Raw genomic sequence first — 17,365 nt, forward strand, 5'->3', positions numbered from 1 at the left:
CGTGTCCGGCGTGTCTGGTCCACGCCCAGAGAAGCTGGCGTCCGGCACTTGTCCGCCGGTGCCAGCTCCTTACCGGGCGGAACCGGAGGCTGAGAGTCGACTTAGGCCGCTGGGGCCTCGGCAGTAGGCTAGGCCTCGGGAGAGGACGCTCCGCGGGGAGCGGATGTGGCCTCCTTAGCCTTAGGAGGGATTCCTGGTTCGTTTGCTCATTCATTCACCGAGTGCGGCGGTGCTTTCACGAAACTGGTTCAGAGCCCTTGGATTTCAGAGCTGCAGTCCTAGTGACTGGTCCAAGGTCACGCAGCCGAGAGGATACCAAGCCTGGGTTTTCTCATCTGTGGCATAGGAGCAATTATATAGCTCTCTTTCTTTGGGTTTTTGGGAAGAATGAAATGAGTTGCTTAGCGCAGAGCCTTAGATAGAAACCTTGACAGCCTTGAGGCTTTTAGGGAGAATTTATCCCATCCTCTGCAAACCATTTTAACTCCACGTGGTGTTCTGGAAAGGGTTCAATAAACATAGTTAGCCCCTGTTATTTTAAACATTATTACTAAGCATTTATGTGCCAGGCATTGAGTAACTTTCAGGATAATTCATGAAAAATCCTGTAAGTTTATAGACAGACAAGGTCAGGCTGAAGCAGGAAGTTGCATGTGGGTGCAGATCTGAGGGAAGCCTAGCCCTTGACCAGCCTCACTTCTGTGGAGAGATAGAGAATGGACCCCTCCTTTGCTTAATACTCGGTTGGCAAGGCCAGGGCAGACTGCCCAGGACTAGCCTTGTTTCTCCACCCCGGCTCTGGACTGAGTTCTACAGGGTTCGGCTTAAGCCCTATGCAGCTTTGTTTTCAGTGCCTGGGGTGGTGCCACTTGGCGCACAGTAGACTTGAGAAGAGTCGATGGGGGTAGATGCACTCTTGAGAGGCAACTCACCCTTCTTGATAGGAGGATAGTTTTTTAGCATTGGAGCACATGGCTTATAGTAGGTGCTCATTAAGTATTTCTGAAATTATTGAACGGGCATATGTTGTGGCTGCAGGCCCCGACCATAATATCTTGATCTTGGACAACCTTTCTAAGGGACATGCACATCTCGTTCACTTCTAAAAAATAGCCTTGCTTAGCAGGGTCACACGTGTTTCAAGAGCTGCAGTGGAATGTACAGCTCTAGAGTGCTGAGAGGTGAAACTGTTTCCTAATTTGAAATAACTGTTTTAAACATGTTACCTTCATTCTGTGACTTTTCATGTCCTGTGGGAAACCTGTAGAACTGGTGTTTCTGGGCCTGCAGGGGAGGGTGACCCAGGTGAATGGGATTCTTCTAAGGTTTTGGGCCTGTTTGCTTTGCCCCCTTTCTTTCTTTCTTTAAAAAAAAAAAAAATTTTTTTTTTTTTTAAAGATTTTATTTATTTGACAGCGAGAGATCACAAGTAGGCAGAGAGGCAGGCAGGGGGTGGGGGGAAGCAGGCTCCCTGCTGAGCAGTGAGCCTGATACAGAGCTCCATCCCAGGACCCTGAGATCATGACCTGAGCCAAAGGCAGAGGCTTAACCCACTGAGTCACCCAGGCACCCTGCGGCAGATGTGGGCAGTACCCTTCAAACTGGTGGTAAGGAGGGACATTGACCCCCCATGTTTACCAGTAAGATGCTCCCAAGACACTGCAGTTCACTCTGTCCTTGGTGGAATTTCTTGGCCTGACGTCTTTGTTGGTGGTGACTGAGAAGAAGGGTCTGTGGCCTTGGAGTTCTCCAGACTCCTCTGGTAGCCACTGAGGAAATGTGACCAGTGGGATCCTCCACTGGGCCTGGGCACCTTCCTCCTTTGACTGCTCGCCCTCGGGGTGGGGGGTGTGGGTGATTGGGTATCCATGCCCTTTACTCAGAACTGTGCTGGAGAGAGGCGTGGAGAGCAGATTGCGTTCACAACTTGGGTTTGACATGAGCCATTTGATCTAGTAGTACAGGTCAGGTCGCTGTCTTATTCCTCAGTTTCTCCAGTGTGTGATCATCATCATCAAAACAGTTCTTACTAGAGAGCCTGCTTAGCACCCTCCTGGGGGCTTCACATATGTTCTGTGACATTGAATCCACCATCCTACAAGCCTTGGGAGAGAGGTACCATTGCTTCCTTTTCGTGGGTCAGGAGGCTTGAGCACAGAGTTGGGACCAGGGCTGGCAGATTCACACTGAGGTTGCCACACCAAAGGGCCCTGTGATGAGCTAATAGATGTGAAGGGTAGACTCTGCTGTCCAGCAGGGGAGTGTTCTTTCACACTGATCTGAGTGAACCTGTGTATGGCTGGGTGTAGGCTAGCTCGCTGTCAGGAGAGTGCAGTCTGTGGAGTCCCCCCTCTTTGTTATAAAGACGATGACCCTGGGCATATTAGGAGAAAGGTTAGTTTTTCCTGGAATGAGGTAGGAGGCATTCTCAGACCTACGTGGAGAATATTGAGCTAAATAGTACTTCATTGTCATCAGGGAGGACTTTGGACCCTGTGGTTGAGGGTGACCTTTTGATAACTTGCATAGCACCTGTAATTATACTAGGAAATCTATAAAATGCAAACCTCTAACAAAACACTATCTGTGGTTGTTGCATACCTCCCAGGTACCATTTACTGTAGTAAGTGTTTTATGTTAATAATCTAATTCATTTCTCACAGCGATGCTGAGACAGGTCCTCCTTCCCCATACTAGAGCTGAAGAAAAGTGAGACTTGTCTTGCCCAGGTTACATATCTAGAGAGTTGTGGAGTGATATTGGAACTCAGGGCTGCTTGACTCCCAAATCTACCTGCCCAAGCACTATTTTTTTTTTTTTTAAGATTTTATTTATTTATTTGACAGTGAGAGAGATCACAAGTAGGCAGAGAGGCAGGCAGAGAGAGAAGGGGAAAAGGCTCCCTGCTGAACAGAGAGCCCGATGTGGGGCTCAATCCCAGGTCTCTGAGATCATGACCCGAGCTGAAGGCAGAGGCTTAACCCACTGAGCCACCCAAGTGCCCCAGCACTGTCTATTTTAACCCCGCTAGGTCAAGCCAGGTAGCAAGGCTCCAGGGAACTTGAGGAGTCTGAGGCCAGGCAGGAGCCCTGGGTGCACCTGGGACTCAGACTTGGCATGTTGCCTGCCAGCCCAGGCCTTTCTTCCCTTGATGGGTGGAGAGGCAAGCAGGGTGTCCCCAAGTCAGTTACATTGACATGAAGCTTCTTATGGAAGGCTTTGCTGGGGTGGCCTACCTCCCAGAGTGTTTTAAAATAGAAGCAACTGCCTAGGAAGCTGGGCTGCCCAGTGTGAGACTGTCTGGAGTAGGAGGGAAGGACAGCTGCACTGGGAACACAGACTTGCTACCAGGACGCAGGACGTTGGCTTTGCCAGCCCCCTGTAGACCTAACCAGAGGCTGCCTTTGTGGTGAGAAATTGTGTGTGAGATGGGGGTGGGTGGGGAGGCTTCTGATGGTGTTGGCCCAGTATATTGGCTTTCAGAGCTGGGCTGGCCTTCTACTGGGGAACTTGCTTTTCCTGGTCCCCAGACTTAGGGGGAGGTGCTTTTATTCGAATCCCTGGCTGGTCTGATGCTCCTCCTATAAGCTGGCCCAGTTCTGCTCAGACAAACCACCTCTAATGCTGTTAAGAGAAACAGCAGAGCCAAAGGCTTTCCTGCAGTTTTCCTTTTCTGAGGGAAATTCAGGATGGTGATGGTGATGGAGGTGATTGCTGTGTTGGTCAGGGTCCTTGCAGGGATCAGGTGCAAACTTATGTGCGGTAATCAAAGAAAGCATAATGAAGAGATCATTTGCAAAGGTGTGAGGAGGGTGTGGAGCATCTGACAAGTGATTTGTGTCCCTCCAACCCCCTACTCTGGGTCCTTTGGAACCTGGACAGGGCCCCTTGGCAGGAGCTGTGGCCTGGGAAAGTAATCCGAGCCCACTTGAGGCCAGCAGGGAGGGAGCTTGGGGAATGAATACCCCAGCCTCACTCTCCCATCTTCTTCTGGTGCCTCCTCTTGGTGAAAACCAACCATCCTGTGATAGCAGTCCATAATGATCAGCTCTTGGGGCATAGAACAGGATGGAGGTGGAAAGTGGATCTGGAGGAGCAAACAAAGACTATCCAGAATGGGGACACCTGGGTGGCTCAGTCGGTTAAGTGCATCTGCTTTCAGCTCGGGTCATGATCCTGGGGTCTTGGGATGGAGTCCTGAATCGGGCTTCTTGCTCAGGATGGTCTGCGTCTCCCTCTGCCTGCTGTTCTCCCTGCTTATGCACGTGCGCTCTCTCTCTGACAAATGAATAAATAAAATATAAAAAAAAAAGAATATGCAGAATAATGGATTATGATTAGCACTGCTGTTTATGGAGCACTCACTGTGTGCCAGACATTCCTACATGTCCTGCCTACCTACCTTACTTCATCTTTGCAGTAATTCTGGTGGAAAGGCATTGTTGTTAGCCCCATTTACAGATGAGCAAAGTGAGACCCTGGGAATATAAGTTTATCAAAGTCTTGTCCAAAGTTACACAGCTAGTAGAGGCTGGTGCTTGTAGAAGCCCCATCAGTCTCATAGCTCCTTCTAGAAGTCACTAGACCTTGCTGCCTGGGCACCCAGATGGGCTGGGAAATGCCATGGCAGGGTGGCTCCTGCTGTTTAGGTCCTAGCCCTCTTGTACCCTTGCCCTCGAAGATAGTGTCTCTCAGCACACTAACCTTGCCCGGAAGACTTTCCTGACTGAGCTGAACACTATCCTGTTCCCTGTGTCAGCCACTGCAGCAGTTATCCCCTCTCTGAGGATACCTGGATCCTTCTGCCTCTGCCAGCGAAAGTGCCCTGCTGCCTGTTGTTAGGCTGGGAAGGGCGGAGAGGGAGGGAAGAAGGCTTTGGAACAGGTAGCTCAGGCCATTCTCAGGTATGCTAAAGTTAGGGAGTTCTGTCTTACTTCTGCCTCCTGATAAGGGTGGCCTGAGCCCCAGGTAGTCAGTCACCTGGGAGTAGCATGTGCCTCCGACAGGCCTTGCCTGTTAACCCTGCCATCTCAGTGTAGTTTGAATCTGTTCTTGGAACCGGGATAGATAACTTTCCACATGGCTTTTCCTTTTGGCACCTGCACTGCAGTTAATTGCCTTTTAGAATGTGGTTTATTGCAGCATTGTGAAGGCAACATAGCTCAATTTCACACACACTGGTTAGATTTTTTAGTTTTTCTGTTCTTAAAAAAATTACCAATATATACCAACAACTTAAATAATGAAGTGGAACAAACATTGAAAATCCTATTTTAACTCCACTCCTTCCTTAAACCCCTTTTCCTTTCCAAGCGGCTCCCAGGCAGCCACAACTTACAGGTGGGGCCTACAACTTTTCCATCATATGCAAATGTGTGAACATATGAACATGTATGTAAAAGGGTTTTCCTCTAGTAACATGGAATTGCACATTGTCTGTGACTTATTTTTTTCATTTAACTACAGCTGGCCCTTGAGCAGCATGGGGGTCAGGGGTGCTTATCCCCCATGCAGTTGAAAATCCTTGTACGACTTTTGACTCCCCCCAGATTTAGCTACTAATAGCCTGCTGTTGGCCAGAAGCCTTACAGGTAATATATAGTCAATTAACACATATTTTGTATGTTATATATATTATGTTACAGTAGACTAAGCTAGAGAAGAAATATTAAGAAAATTGTAAGGAAGAAAAAATACATTTACAGTACTACACTGTATTTGTTGAAAAAAATCTACATAAAAGTAGATTTGTTCAAATCTGTGTTGTGCAAGGGTCAGCTGCATATCAAACATAGCTTTCTTTGCCACCAAGCATAAACCCATCTCATTCTTTTTGATTACCACGTGATACTCCTTAGTTTGCAAGCCTCCTGATTTTATTCATTCTTTTCCCTGTTGACCATTTACATTGCTTTTAGCTTGTGTGTTGTCAGTCATGCTGCCATGAGCACCCTCTTGCACTTGTCTTTGGGTGCCTTGAGTGGGTTCCTCACGGTTGAATTGCCACTAGGTTAAGGTATGCCCACTTAGGCACTGGCCAGCCCCTGTCTCCAAAGGGACTGTTCTGTACAGAGTACTTAACACTTGGCGTGAGCAGGACTCAGCATTTTCCACACCAACAGTGGATGTTTTCATATACGTTTTTGCCAGTTTGTTGAGTGAGCCTCTCAAACACAGATGTGTCATTCACTTTGAAGCGGCTCCCTGAGGCCATTAGAATAAAGTCCACACCTTGTTCTCAGGTCAGAAGTGGCAGTGGTCCCTTCTGAAGGCACTGGGTCTCTTCAGCCCCAGTGGAGCTCCCCTTAGGTCACAGTGAGGGTGAAGGGTCTCTCCACCAAGGTGGATGTGGGTCTCTCCACCCCCTCTCCCTGGTTGCCTTGCACCTTCCCTGTAGAGGGAGAGCCTGCTGCCTGGCTACATTGTCATTTACTTAGACTCTCTTGTCGGTTACTAAGTTTCTATTTTTTTTTCCTCCTACTATAAAAATACTTTCTTGCTCCTTGCACATTTACGCATTAAACAGGCATTTATATTGAATATCTGCTACATGCCAGGGCTTGTCATCTTTGACACATACTTTTTACATATTTCGGATAAATTTAGGCATGACAGGCTCTGGGATGCTTTGAGTTCAAGGTATGATTTGGGGGTAGGTGTGCACTGTGGGAGTGTTGGGGGTGCTAGGAACAGAGCAGCGTCACTGCCAGGCAACTGATGAGTCAAGGAAGCCATGTCCCCCCGAGGCAGAGGTTATGTAAGTGTTATGCAGGCCATGCTGGGCGATACACTATCTCTACCCTTCCAGCTTCCAGTATGGGCTGGATTTTCATTCCTCAGCTGGAGTGGAGCTTACATAATCCATTCAAGGTCAGCCAGGGTATGGTTGGGTAGGTAGTCTAGCAGGCAGTGGAGGGTTACCAGGGGCTCCTGTCTCCTGCTGTGATTTACTAGTCTTTCTCAAAGTCATCAGTGACTGGGGATGAGTCTGTTCAGCCCAATCCTGTCCATCCCTTATGTTCTACATATCCTCGGAAACCAGGCTCCCAGGCTCCCAGGCAGACAGCTGGGTTCCTGCTTTTCCTAGGCAGCTTTCTGGCATCTGGCCAGGGCTGGCTGCCTTCCTATGTCAGAGTGCCCCACTTCATGCTCAGTCCCCAGAGGCTGGGCTTCTGAAGGCACATGGGGTGGATGCTGCAGAGACAGATGGTGAGCGATTTGGAGCTGATCTGGGTGGAGGTAGGGGCTGGGGCCAGGGTTCAGTTTCAGAGTCAGCACAGGCGGGAGGTTACTGAGAAAGCAGGATGCCAGGCTCTCTTCCCTCTGGTCCTGGCCTGAGAAAACATGAATGGGAATTGTAATTTCTACACCACAATTGTTTTTGCAGTGGGTACTGAGGACTCTGTAAAAATGGGCATATCCTGGGGGCTGTTGGCAGTTGTAAAAAAAGTGGAATCTTGGCCCTTGCCTCCGTCCTCCAATAAATGCAGGAGACTGGGTGGGGAGAGCAGAAGACAGCACCAAAAGCACAGGGAAGCTGCATTCCACAGCACTTGGGGGCTTCCAGTGAAGTGGGAGTCATCCTCTTGCCTTTTTTGGTGGGTGTGTGCTCAGGTCCAGGAGTGGGTTTGGCTCCCACTCAACTGGGGGTTGCTCTGCATCTTCCCTGCCAGGGGCTGAGTGGGAGCCACATGGAGAGTCTGGCCTGATCCACACTCCCTCTGTGCCCCCAACTCCTTTGTCCTTAGAGGGTAATCTCTTTAATGGCCACAGCCATGTACTTTAGGGTGATATTTGCTGGCAGTGGAGTGGGTTTTTTTTTTTTTTTTTTTTGACAGGTGGCTTTACTTGTTCGGTTTTGGGAATTAGTGACGAGCGAGGGTATTTTGGGAGCATTAAATGATGAGTGATCTGCCTTTTCCCTGAGGGGCAGACCAGTGCAAATAAGAAAGCTGCTCCTGTCTGGTGAGGTGGGTCCTAGAGCCAGCAGAGGGTACTTGGGAAGGGCCTGGCGCCTGAGGTACAGGGAGGTCTTAGCTCATCTGGAGATACTACCACTGTACTGCTCCTCCCCTCCCCCAGGGCTGTTTGTGGCCCAGTGGGGGAAAGGCAGCTCTGAAGAGGGGTGCTTATCCACTGATTCCTGTTAGCATTTGGGCCCTTAGCTGAGATGTTGTGCAGATTTCCTTGGGGCTGCATAACTTCAGCCTTGGACACAGGGTTGTTTCATTCCTTCTCCTTGGAGGAAACCAGGGCAATCTGTGGCCAGAACATACGCGTATGCTGGCGGTATTCTGTTTGGAGGACCTGGTGGATGGTTTCCTGCTCTGTTTCAGGGGTGGATGTGTCTGTGAGGTTTGTTTTGAGGGGAAGGGCAACAGGTCAGGAGACAGGAGTCCCCAGACTTGCAACAGCCAATGAGGACAGCCTAAAATGGATCTTCCCCCATGTTTTTTGTGCCTGACCCTAATGTGGACTGAGCTATCCATGGTTCTAGCTTGATCATGTGCAAGAAATAACAAGAGCAACAAAAATAGGATAGCATAAACAGCTCACTGGGCTGCTCTACTCCGCTCTGCTCTGACACAAAAGTGAGGTGAAGCAGAATTAGCAAAACCTCTGAAAAGCATAAAATAGGACTTGGACCACAATTTTATAATTGTGGTAGTTTATAGTTGTTTATTTTCTAGTGCACTCATTGCTTCTTGCAGTGTCTTGGAAATTAAGGAAATGCGGCTCCCGCTTACTGGGAACATGCCATGAAGGTGTTTGTTTGTGTGAATACATACATACGTGATTTCATGTGGGGTATATGCAGATTCAGTTTGGCAATTTAGGCATACTGTATTTTAAAAATTAATGGAACCATCTGTGGGTTTATTGGATTTCCACTAATTGAGGCTAATGATTCTGGAAATGGAGAAGATGCATGTGATGGTTGCTGTCTCGTGGCTTCTCTTTGCCTCTGTGTGTGCTGCCCTGGGTTAGGATTTTAATGCTGTGTATGTACTACGTCATAGCAAAGCCTCCCAGGGACACAGTGTGATCTTTAGGGCAAGGACTATTTGAACTACTCACCTTCCTTGAACACTGAGATATTTAATAAATGCTTGTTGACTGACTTAGGCTATACAACAATTTCAAGTAGTGCTTTGATAGCTGATTTTATTTTATTTTATTTTTTAAAGATTGATTTATTTATTTGATAGAGACACACACACACACAGCAAGAGAGGGAACACAAGCTGAGAAATGGGAGTGGGAGAAGTAGACTTCCCGATTGAGCCTGCGGGGCTCAATCCCAGGACCCTGGGATCACGACCTGAGCCAAAGGCAGACACTTAACGACTGAGCCACCCAAGCACCCCGATAGTTGGTTTTAAAGATTTATTCATTTATTTTATAAAGAGAAAGAGCATAGGAGAGTGGGGGAGAGGGGAGGGGCTGAGGGAGAGGAATAGAAGCAGACTCCCTGCTGAGCATAGAGCATAGATCATGGCCTGAGCCGAGATCAGGAGTTGGGTGCTCAACTGAGCCACCAGGTGCTCTGATGGTTTTCTTCCTCCCTTCCTCCTCCTCTTCCCTCCTTTCTTTTTAAATATTTTATTTATTTATTAGAGAGAGAGAGAGAGAGAGAGAGAGAGAAAGCATGAGCAGGGGAAGGGGCAGAGGGAGCAGCAGGCTCCCTGCTCAGCAAAGGGGCCTGTTGTGGGACTCGATCCCAGGACCCTGAGACCATGACCTGAGGCTTAACCCTCTGAGCCACCCAGGCACCCCTGATAGTTGATTTTAAAAATAAAGTCCCACTGCAGCTCAATAAATGTTTGCATTTATTTTTCAGGCTTGTGTGTAGTTTCGTTTCCTTTGACACGAGAGTTGCCTAATTGTTAGGTTTTACTATATTCTGTGTTAAGAATATGGTACTCAAAAAATGGGTTCCTCTGAAGTGCAGTTTTTTGAAATGTTACATTCATTTCGGCACATAGTAGGTACTCTGTATTTTGTTGAATGAATGAAATCAGAACCATTTGGAAAATAAGCTGGCCTGAAAAAGCTCTGATTTCTCTTCATTGCATTTAATGTCATAGTAGCCGACATTTTGTAAGAAGATACATTTTATTGGCAAGAGTCCTGCAGTTCACCAAAGTAGCTGGCTCATGGGAATGTGTCGTTGACAATTAATTCATTCAGCAAATATTTACTGACTCCTGCTATACTCTGGGCTTATGCTCAGTCCTGGGGATGCCAAGAAGAGATCTAAAGGCAGGCTGATCTGCTATCAACAAAAACTTGTTAGGTATCTCAACCTCTGGATACAAGGAGAAGCTCAAGATAATAAGGCTTCTCTGTGCACATCTGGAACTCTGTGCTGATGATTTTTATTGGTGGTTAATTATAGCTAATAATTTTTATTGATGGAAAACTAATTTCCCTAATTGCTGAATTATTTCTTCTGGTGATTCTTTTACTGTAGCAGAAGATGGCCGTGCCTCCCACGTATGCTGATCTTGGCAAATCTGCCAGGGATGTCTTCACCAAGGGTTATGGTGAGTGTTTCCATTCACAGGCTGGATTGGCATGTTTGGGATTTCACCCATCACATTTTGAGAGACGTGGGTCAGTCGGCTCTTACAACTTTCATGTTAGGGAAAATAAGACAAGCTTTTGATGGCTGGTGAAGTAGTTTTGGTTTGTGCAGCTGGTAGGGGCACATGAATTACTACAGACAAGCAGACGTTCTGAGTTCCTCTCCCATGGGTGGGAACAGCTCTGTGTATGCCGTTGCAGTGGAGTGTGATTTCTGAATGTAGCCTGTCCTTCGGCATGTGCTCATGCTGTCATGCACCTTTTCCTCCCATTCTGCTGGGAGTGCAGGTCGGGCTCTGGGGGGTGCTGTGCCTTTTCTTTCTGCCACTGTTTGGTACCTCCTGAGCTCCACACGTGGGCAGGCAGCAGCGGAGACAGGCTCCCTACACACTCATGGCATTTTGGAGCAGCAGGAGGGAGGCAGAGATGCTACTCTCAAGTTAGTTATTTAACCTATTAACAGTTACCATCTCCTTTCTTTAGGATTTGGCTTAATAAAACTTGACTTGAAAACAAAATCTGAGAATGGACTGGTAAGTTGTCTGACCAACACAGAGTACGGGTGTTTATTGTAGATCAGTAAGTAACTGCCATGTCCTGGGTGGCAGAGCCAAATGAAAGGCCCTTTTTGGTTGTGGTGGGTTGTGGTCGTCACATTCATTGCAGCCTCTATGGGATGGTTGATCCAGGGGAACCCTGCTGACAGATCCCCAATTTAACAGCTTTGTATACTTAATTGACAGGCCTCAGTTTTGTTTTTCCTTGTTTCTTATATTAAAACTGACTTGTTTTCAGGGTGCATTGGTGGCTTAGTTGGTTAAGTGTCTGATTTCAGCTCAGGTCATGGTCTCAAGGTCCTGGGATCAAGCCCTGCATCACCTGCTTCTTTTTCCTCTGCCCCTCCCCCCAACTGTGCATGCTCTCTCTCTCTCTTTCTCAAGTAAATAAATAAAAATCTTTAATAAAAAAATTTTACTGGTTTTCAACGCCACATAATTAATTAAAAAAAAACTTAGTAGTTCCTTTTTTTTTTTTAAAGGTTTTATTTATTTATTTGATACAGAGAGAGAGAGAGATCACAAGTAGGCAGAGAGGCAGCCAGAGAGCCCAATGTGGACTCGATCTCAGGACCCCAAGATGATGACCCGAGCCGAAGGCAGAGGCCCAACCCACTGAGCCACCCAGGCACCCCTCCTTTTTTTTTTTTTTTTTTTAAAGATTTATTTATTTTAGAGAAAGAGTACATGTACAAGCTGGGGAAGGGTAGAGGGAGAGGAAGAGAATCTCAGAGAATCTCAAATGGACTCCTGCTCAGAGTAGTGGGGGCTGGATCTCGTAACCCTGAGATCATGACCTGAGCTGAAACAGAGTGTTGGATGCTTAATTGACTGAGCCACCCAGGTGCCCCTTAGCAGTCCCTTAGAGACTGTGCTTATGGCAGTTGTTGGAAGGAGGAAGTTTTGGGGCTGATCTACTGCAGTGTCATCTTTAGCTCAGTTTTTTTTTCTATTAGGATGGAAGGGGGATTGCCTTCCTGTCTAGACTAAAGCATTACCAGGGAGGAAGGAAGTTGTCTCCTGGTGAAGAATTCCCCAAAAAGAGTCCTTTAATCAACAGACATCTTTCGCCCCATCTGCATTTAAATATTGAATTATAGGAGAGGCTTTAGCCCCTGCCCCACACATCCTTACATAAGGGGACGTATGTTCTGTTTATGGTGGCATCGTGCTGGTGTACAGCCTGTGACTCTTTCTCTCCTTTAAAGGAATTTACAAGCTCAGGTTCAGCCAACACTGAGACCACCAAAGTGACGGGCAGTCTGGAAACCAAGTACAGGTGGACCGAATATGGTCTGACGTTTACAGAGAAATGGAACACTGACAACACGCTAGGCACAGAGATCACTGTGGAAGATCAGGTAATGGGCACCTGGGAAAAGACATAGTTTTATTCATTGACATCTGTTGCCCTGCCTTTTGACTAAACCTGGTAAATTTTTTTCCGTTCAGCTTGCACGTGGACTGAAGCTGACCTTTGATTCATCCTTCTCACCAAACACAGGGTAAGAATCTCATGTGGCTTTTTTTTTTTTTTAAAAGCAAGGACATTTAGCCATGTGTACCAGTAAGATTCTGCGCTGCCCATTGTGGTTCTCCTGGCTTCATTTGTGGCGGGCTGTAGGACTTGTGGTCCAATAATGCTTTTTCCCGTGAGTGAGGCTGCTGCTAATACAAATGGCCAAGGCTTCAGGACAGTGGCGAGGTTTGGAAGCAGGGACTAAGGGATCATGGTTGCCACCCCAATTTGTAGGCTGGGAGGGTCCTCTCCCCAGCACCAAGAGAGTGTGGTTTCTAACTGTAGGGAGGCTCCTGAGGCTGCTCTTTGTGCCCCATGCCCCCTAGCCTCAATCCAATTAGACTTGACAGTTATTGGGCTCATTAGGAGGCAAGATGGTGTGTTGGTTGCCTCAGGTCCTTGGCTAGATGGGGTACCCTTTTTAAAAATTTTTAACCACTCAGAGCAGTAGTTGTCTTAAACTTGGAGAAGGTTGTTTTACATACTGCTGACAGGTGCAAGAGTATATACTGAATTTCATTTGTTAGTTTTTAAAAATTGTAGTAAAATATACATTAAAATTTAGCATCTCAGCAATCTTTAAGCATATATATAGTGGCATTATGGATTTCAGCTTTTGCAGTTCCATATTATTTCTTTTCTTCCCTTCTGATGAATGTGTTTTAGAGGAAGGGTCTACTGAGCTCAGAGCCTGTACTGCATGTGGGTAACTGCAAGGGACTGGGCAGGCAGGGCTTCTGTCTCTGGAGGTTAGAGTCTTATTGTAACTTTGTTCTGAATGACGTGAAGACCATTGGGCAGGAGCTGCATTTGTTCTTGTTCTCATCCTGTTGTAGTTTCTCCCTCAGGAGCATTGCTTTCTTGCTTGCCTGCTTCCCTCCAGGCACCCTGCTGTGACAGGAGAGGTTACCCAGAGAGATGCTCTGATATCATGGGAGGCAGGGGAATGTGCTCACATGCTTGAGTTTGCTGCCTAGGACTTTGTCTGCTGTGCTGAGATGGCACACTTAGGAATTTGTAAGGGATTTCCCTCCCATTACATTTGGGAGGTTTGCAGAGAAGTCTCCAGGTCCTGCAGTAATACACATAAGAGGAACATTTTTTTAAATGTAACTTTGTATTTTGAAGTAATTTTGTATTTAACATACACAAAATTGTTGCACAAGTAGTGTGTAGAGTTCCCTTATTTCCTAGACCTGGCCTCTCCTAATGTTAATGTCTTACATGACTACAATATGATGATCAGAACCAGGAAATTTATATGGTTTTCGTAGAGTTAACTAGTCTGTTGTCCTATTAATGTCTTATTTCAGGTCCATGATCTAGTTCAGGGTACTTGATCACATTTAGTCATCAAATCTCTTTTGTCTCCTCTAATCTGAGACATAGTCTTTTTTCGTTTTTCATGACCTTGACAGCGTTAAAGAGGATTGCCCAATTATTTTGTAGAATCCTTCAATTTAGGTTTGTCTGATGTTTCCTCATGGTGAAACTCAGATTACCCATTTTCACAGCCACAGAAGTGATGTTGTGTTGCATCTTTCTTGGTGCGTGATGTCAGGGCATAGATGTCAGTATTCTTGTTACTAGTGACATTAACTTTGATCACTTGACTAAAGTGGTGTTTGTGAGGTTTCTCTATGAAGCTCTTTTTCTCTTTGTAAATAAGTATCTTGGGAGATACTTTGAGACTATGTAGATAATCTGTTTCTTTGACTAAGAAACCTAGTATCCATTGGTGATTCTTGCCTGCAATAATTATGTTTGGCAGATGGTGATTTTCTCTTCTCATCATTCCTTCTGCATTTATTAATTGGGATTCTACTGTAAGGGAGAGCTTGCTCTTCTCCTTCATTTATTTATTTAATCAATTATTTATATCAGTATGAATCCATCGACATTTATTTTATTCTGTGGGTTATAATCCATTACCATAATATATTTTATACTCGTTTGTTTTAGATATGGCTCTTGGGCCTCCTTCCAAGTTGACATCCTGTGTTTTATTATCCCCTATCATTTCTTTTGAGCTCTACTTCAGAAGATGTACCAGGCTCATCTTCTGCTTGTTCTCTAGTCCTGCTATCAGGCATTTTTCCAAGAACTTCAGTTCATTTTATTGAAGAATGGCATTTAGAAACCAAGGTTGTGTCCATATTGCTCCTGGGTATTTGAGACAACTTTTGATGGCCTGATGGAGATTGGAAATGAAAGCTGGCTTTCCAAAGCTACTAAGGGGGATAGCCTGGGAAAGCATCCTGGCTTCTGTCTGGAGCTGAGCATAGAGCACATTATGGATGAGGCTGCAGATTCATCTATGGACCAGCGCCCACGCTGGGTACCCCACCACAGAAAAAAGCCAGTTTGTTAACCGGAAATCAGAGTTATGCCTCACTCAGGCAGTTGTCAGTTTAGCACCAGGAAGCAGCTTAAAAGGAAAAATCCCAGTAATATTTGAAAGAGGGAAAACTCCAAAGGCGTGGACTGTTACATGAGAGCAGGAACCTGGAGAGGAATCTGAGTTACTGCCCCAGCACTGCCCATTCTGTGGAGACTTTGTGCTCCTGGCCAGAATTCTTTGAGACAGCGTAGGGAAGGCACTGTGTGAATGGTCTGGCATGGCTGGTAAACACTGCTGTTTCCACTGGCAGAGCACTATGGTCAGCAGCAGCTCCCCCCCCCCCCGCCCTTTTAAAAAAGATTTTATTTATTTATTTGGTAGAGATCACAAGTAGGCAGAGAGGCAGAAGCAGGCTCCCCGCTGAGCAGAGAGCCCAATGTGGGGCTCGATCCCGGCATCCTGGGATCATGACCTGAGCTGAAGGCAGAAGCTTTAACCCACTGAGCCACCCATGCGCCCAGCACAGCTTTTTACTGGTGGTTATACGATGCCTGGTTTTTATCGTTCTTGGTCTCCTTCTCTTTCTAAATGTCAGCCTTTGAGCATATTTCTTTCATAAATCACCCAGCTAGCATGGTGCCAATTCGATAAGCCAAAACCTAGGCTTCTTTCCCCAAAGTGCAGGAAGTCTAGAATAGGTTTATTTTGAATTTTTCTTGTGGAGAGAGAATTTGTTTGGTTGTTACTCCTTTCTTTCAAAGCTCGAGAAAATGTACCAAAGCCACATGAACAAAAGTTGCACGCATCACTGTCATTTGTGAATGGTGTTTGCTTTACTTTCAGCCACAATGTCTGAAATTCTATCATTGGCAACTTGGAATGTTTAACCTTAATTTTTTTTAAAGACTATTCATTTATTTGACAGAGAGAGAGAGACAGTGAGAGAGGGAACACAGGCAGGGGGAGTGGGAGAGGGAGAAGCAGGCTTCCCACTGAGCAGGGACCCTGATGTAGGGCTCAGATCATGACCTGAGCTGAAGGCATCTGCTTAACGACTGAGCCATCCAGGCACCCCTTAAATTTTTTAATATTGAAAATTTCAAACATACAAAAGCAGAGAAAAAAAAAGCAGAATAGTATGTTAAGCCCTCATCATGTTCCTATCACCCAGCTTTAATAATTATCAACCCATAAACCAATTATGTTTTATTTATACATTCATAATCTCTCCCTCAGACTTTTTTGAAATAAATCAGTTATCACATAATTTCATCTGTAAGTATTTTAGTATGTATATTTAAGTGATAAGTTTCTTTTTTTAAAGTTTTTAATTCCAGTTAGTGAACATATAGTCTTACATTAGTTTCAGTTGTACAATATCATGTTTCAGGAATTCCATACATTACCTGGTGCTCATCACGGCAACTGCCCTCCCATCCCCTTTCCCCTTCCCCTCTGATAACCATCAGTTTGCTCCCTAGAGTTAGATATGGAATGCTTCATGCATTTATATGTCATCTTTGTGCAGGGCCCATGCTCATCTTCTCTGTATCATTTCAATCTTAATATATGTGCTGTTGAAGCAAGCATGATATGATTCCTTTTTTAAAAAAGTATAACTACAGGGCGCCTGGGTGGCTCAGTGGGTTAAAGCCTCTGCCTTTGGCTCAGGTCATGATCCCAGGGTCCTGGGATCGAGCCCTGCATCACGCTCTCTGCTGATGCTTCCCTTCCTCTCTCCCTGCCTGCCTCTCTGCGTAATTGTGATCTCTGTCTGTCAAATAAATAAATAAAATCTTTAAAAAAAAGTGTAACTACAGTATGATTGCACTGTAAAAATTAATCATAATTCCTTGAATTTTAAGTCTCTAACCTGATCAGATTTACATGATTTCATTTTTCTTTTTTACAGACTCAAAAATTGTCCATGCAAAATTGCAAATATTGCTTCCTGTGGCTCCTTAAATCTCTTTAAGTTTTAGATTCTCCTCACCTTCCCCTGCAATTTATTCATTGAAATTAGATAATTTGTCCTGTAAGATTAGGTATAGACTAAATTTTGCTGTTTGCATCTCTGTGGTGCCATTTAACTTGTTCCTCTGTCCCCCATGTTTACCGTGAATCAGTAAGTCTAGATTTAGATTCTAGATTGTTGCATTTAGATTCCTGGTGGGGGTGGTAAAATACAAGTGGTACTCTATGCTTCCATGACTTGGATATAGAAGGCGTAGTTTGTTCTTTGTATGTTAAAGTTGGTGCTATTCACAATTCATTCATTAGGGGTTACAAATTGGTGATAATTCTACTTTAATCATTCATTCTTCATGTGGTAGCTAGAATATTTCAATAAAAAGAAACTTC

At 45.6% G+C, this 17,365-nt stretch overlaps 1 protein-coding gene across 4 annotated transcripts in view; it reads left to right on the top strand.

Annotated features, from left to right (window-relative positions):
- Positions 1–17,365, top strand: part of VDAC1 (voltage dependent anion channel 1) — a 28,705-nt gene that overhangs the window by 1,520 nt on the left and 9,820 nt on the right. For all 4 annotated transcript variants that reach the window (XM_082725759.1, XM_082725761.1, XM_082725760.1 and 1 more), the window contains exons 2-5: positions 10,475–10,547; positions 11,071–11,120; positions 12,353–12,505; positions 12,597–12,649. In XM_082725759.1, coding sequence (XP_082581885.1) covers positions 10,481–10,547; positions 11,071–11,120; positions 12,353–12,505; positions 12,597–12,649 — 323 coding nt within the window. In that variant the 5' untranslated portion in view covers positions 10,475–10,480. The remainder of the gene's footprint in view (positions 1–10,474; positions 10,548–11,070; positions 11,121–12,352; positions 12,506–12,596; positions 12,650–17,365) is intronic.

The sequence above is a fragment of the Mustela nivalis genome (genome assembly GCF_964662115.1).
Source record: "Mustela nivalis genome assembly, chromosome: 3".
Classification (NCBI taxonomy): Eukaryota; Metazoa; Chordata; class Mammalia; order Carnivora; family Mustelidae; genus Mustela; species Mustela nivalis.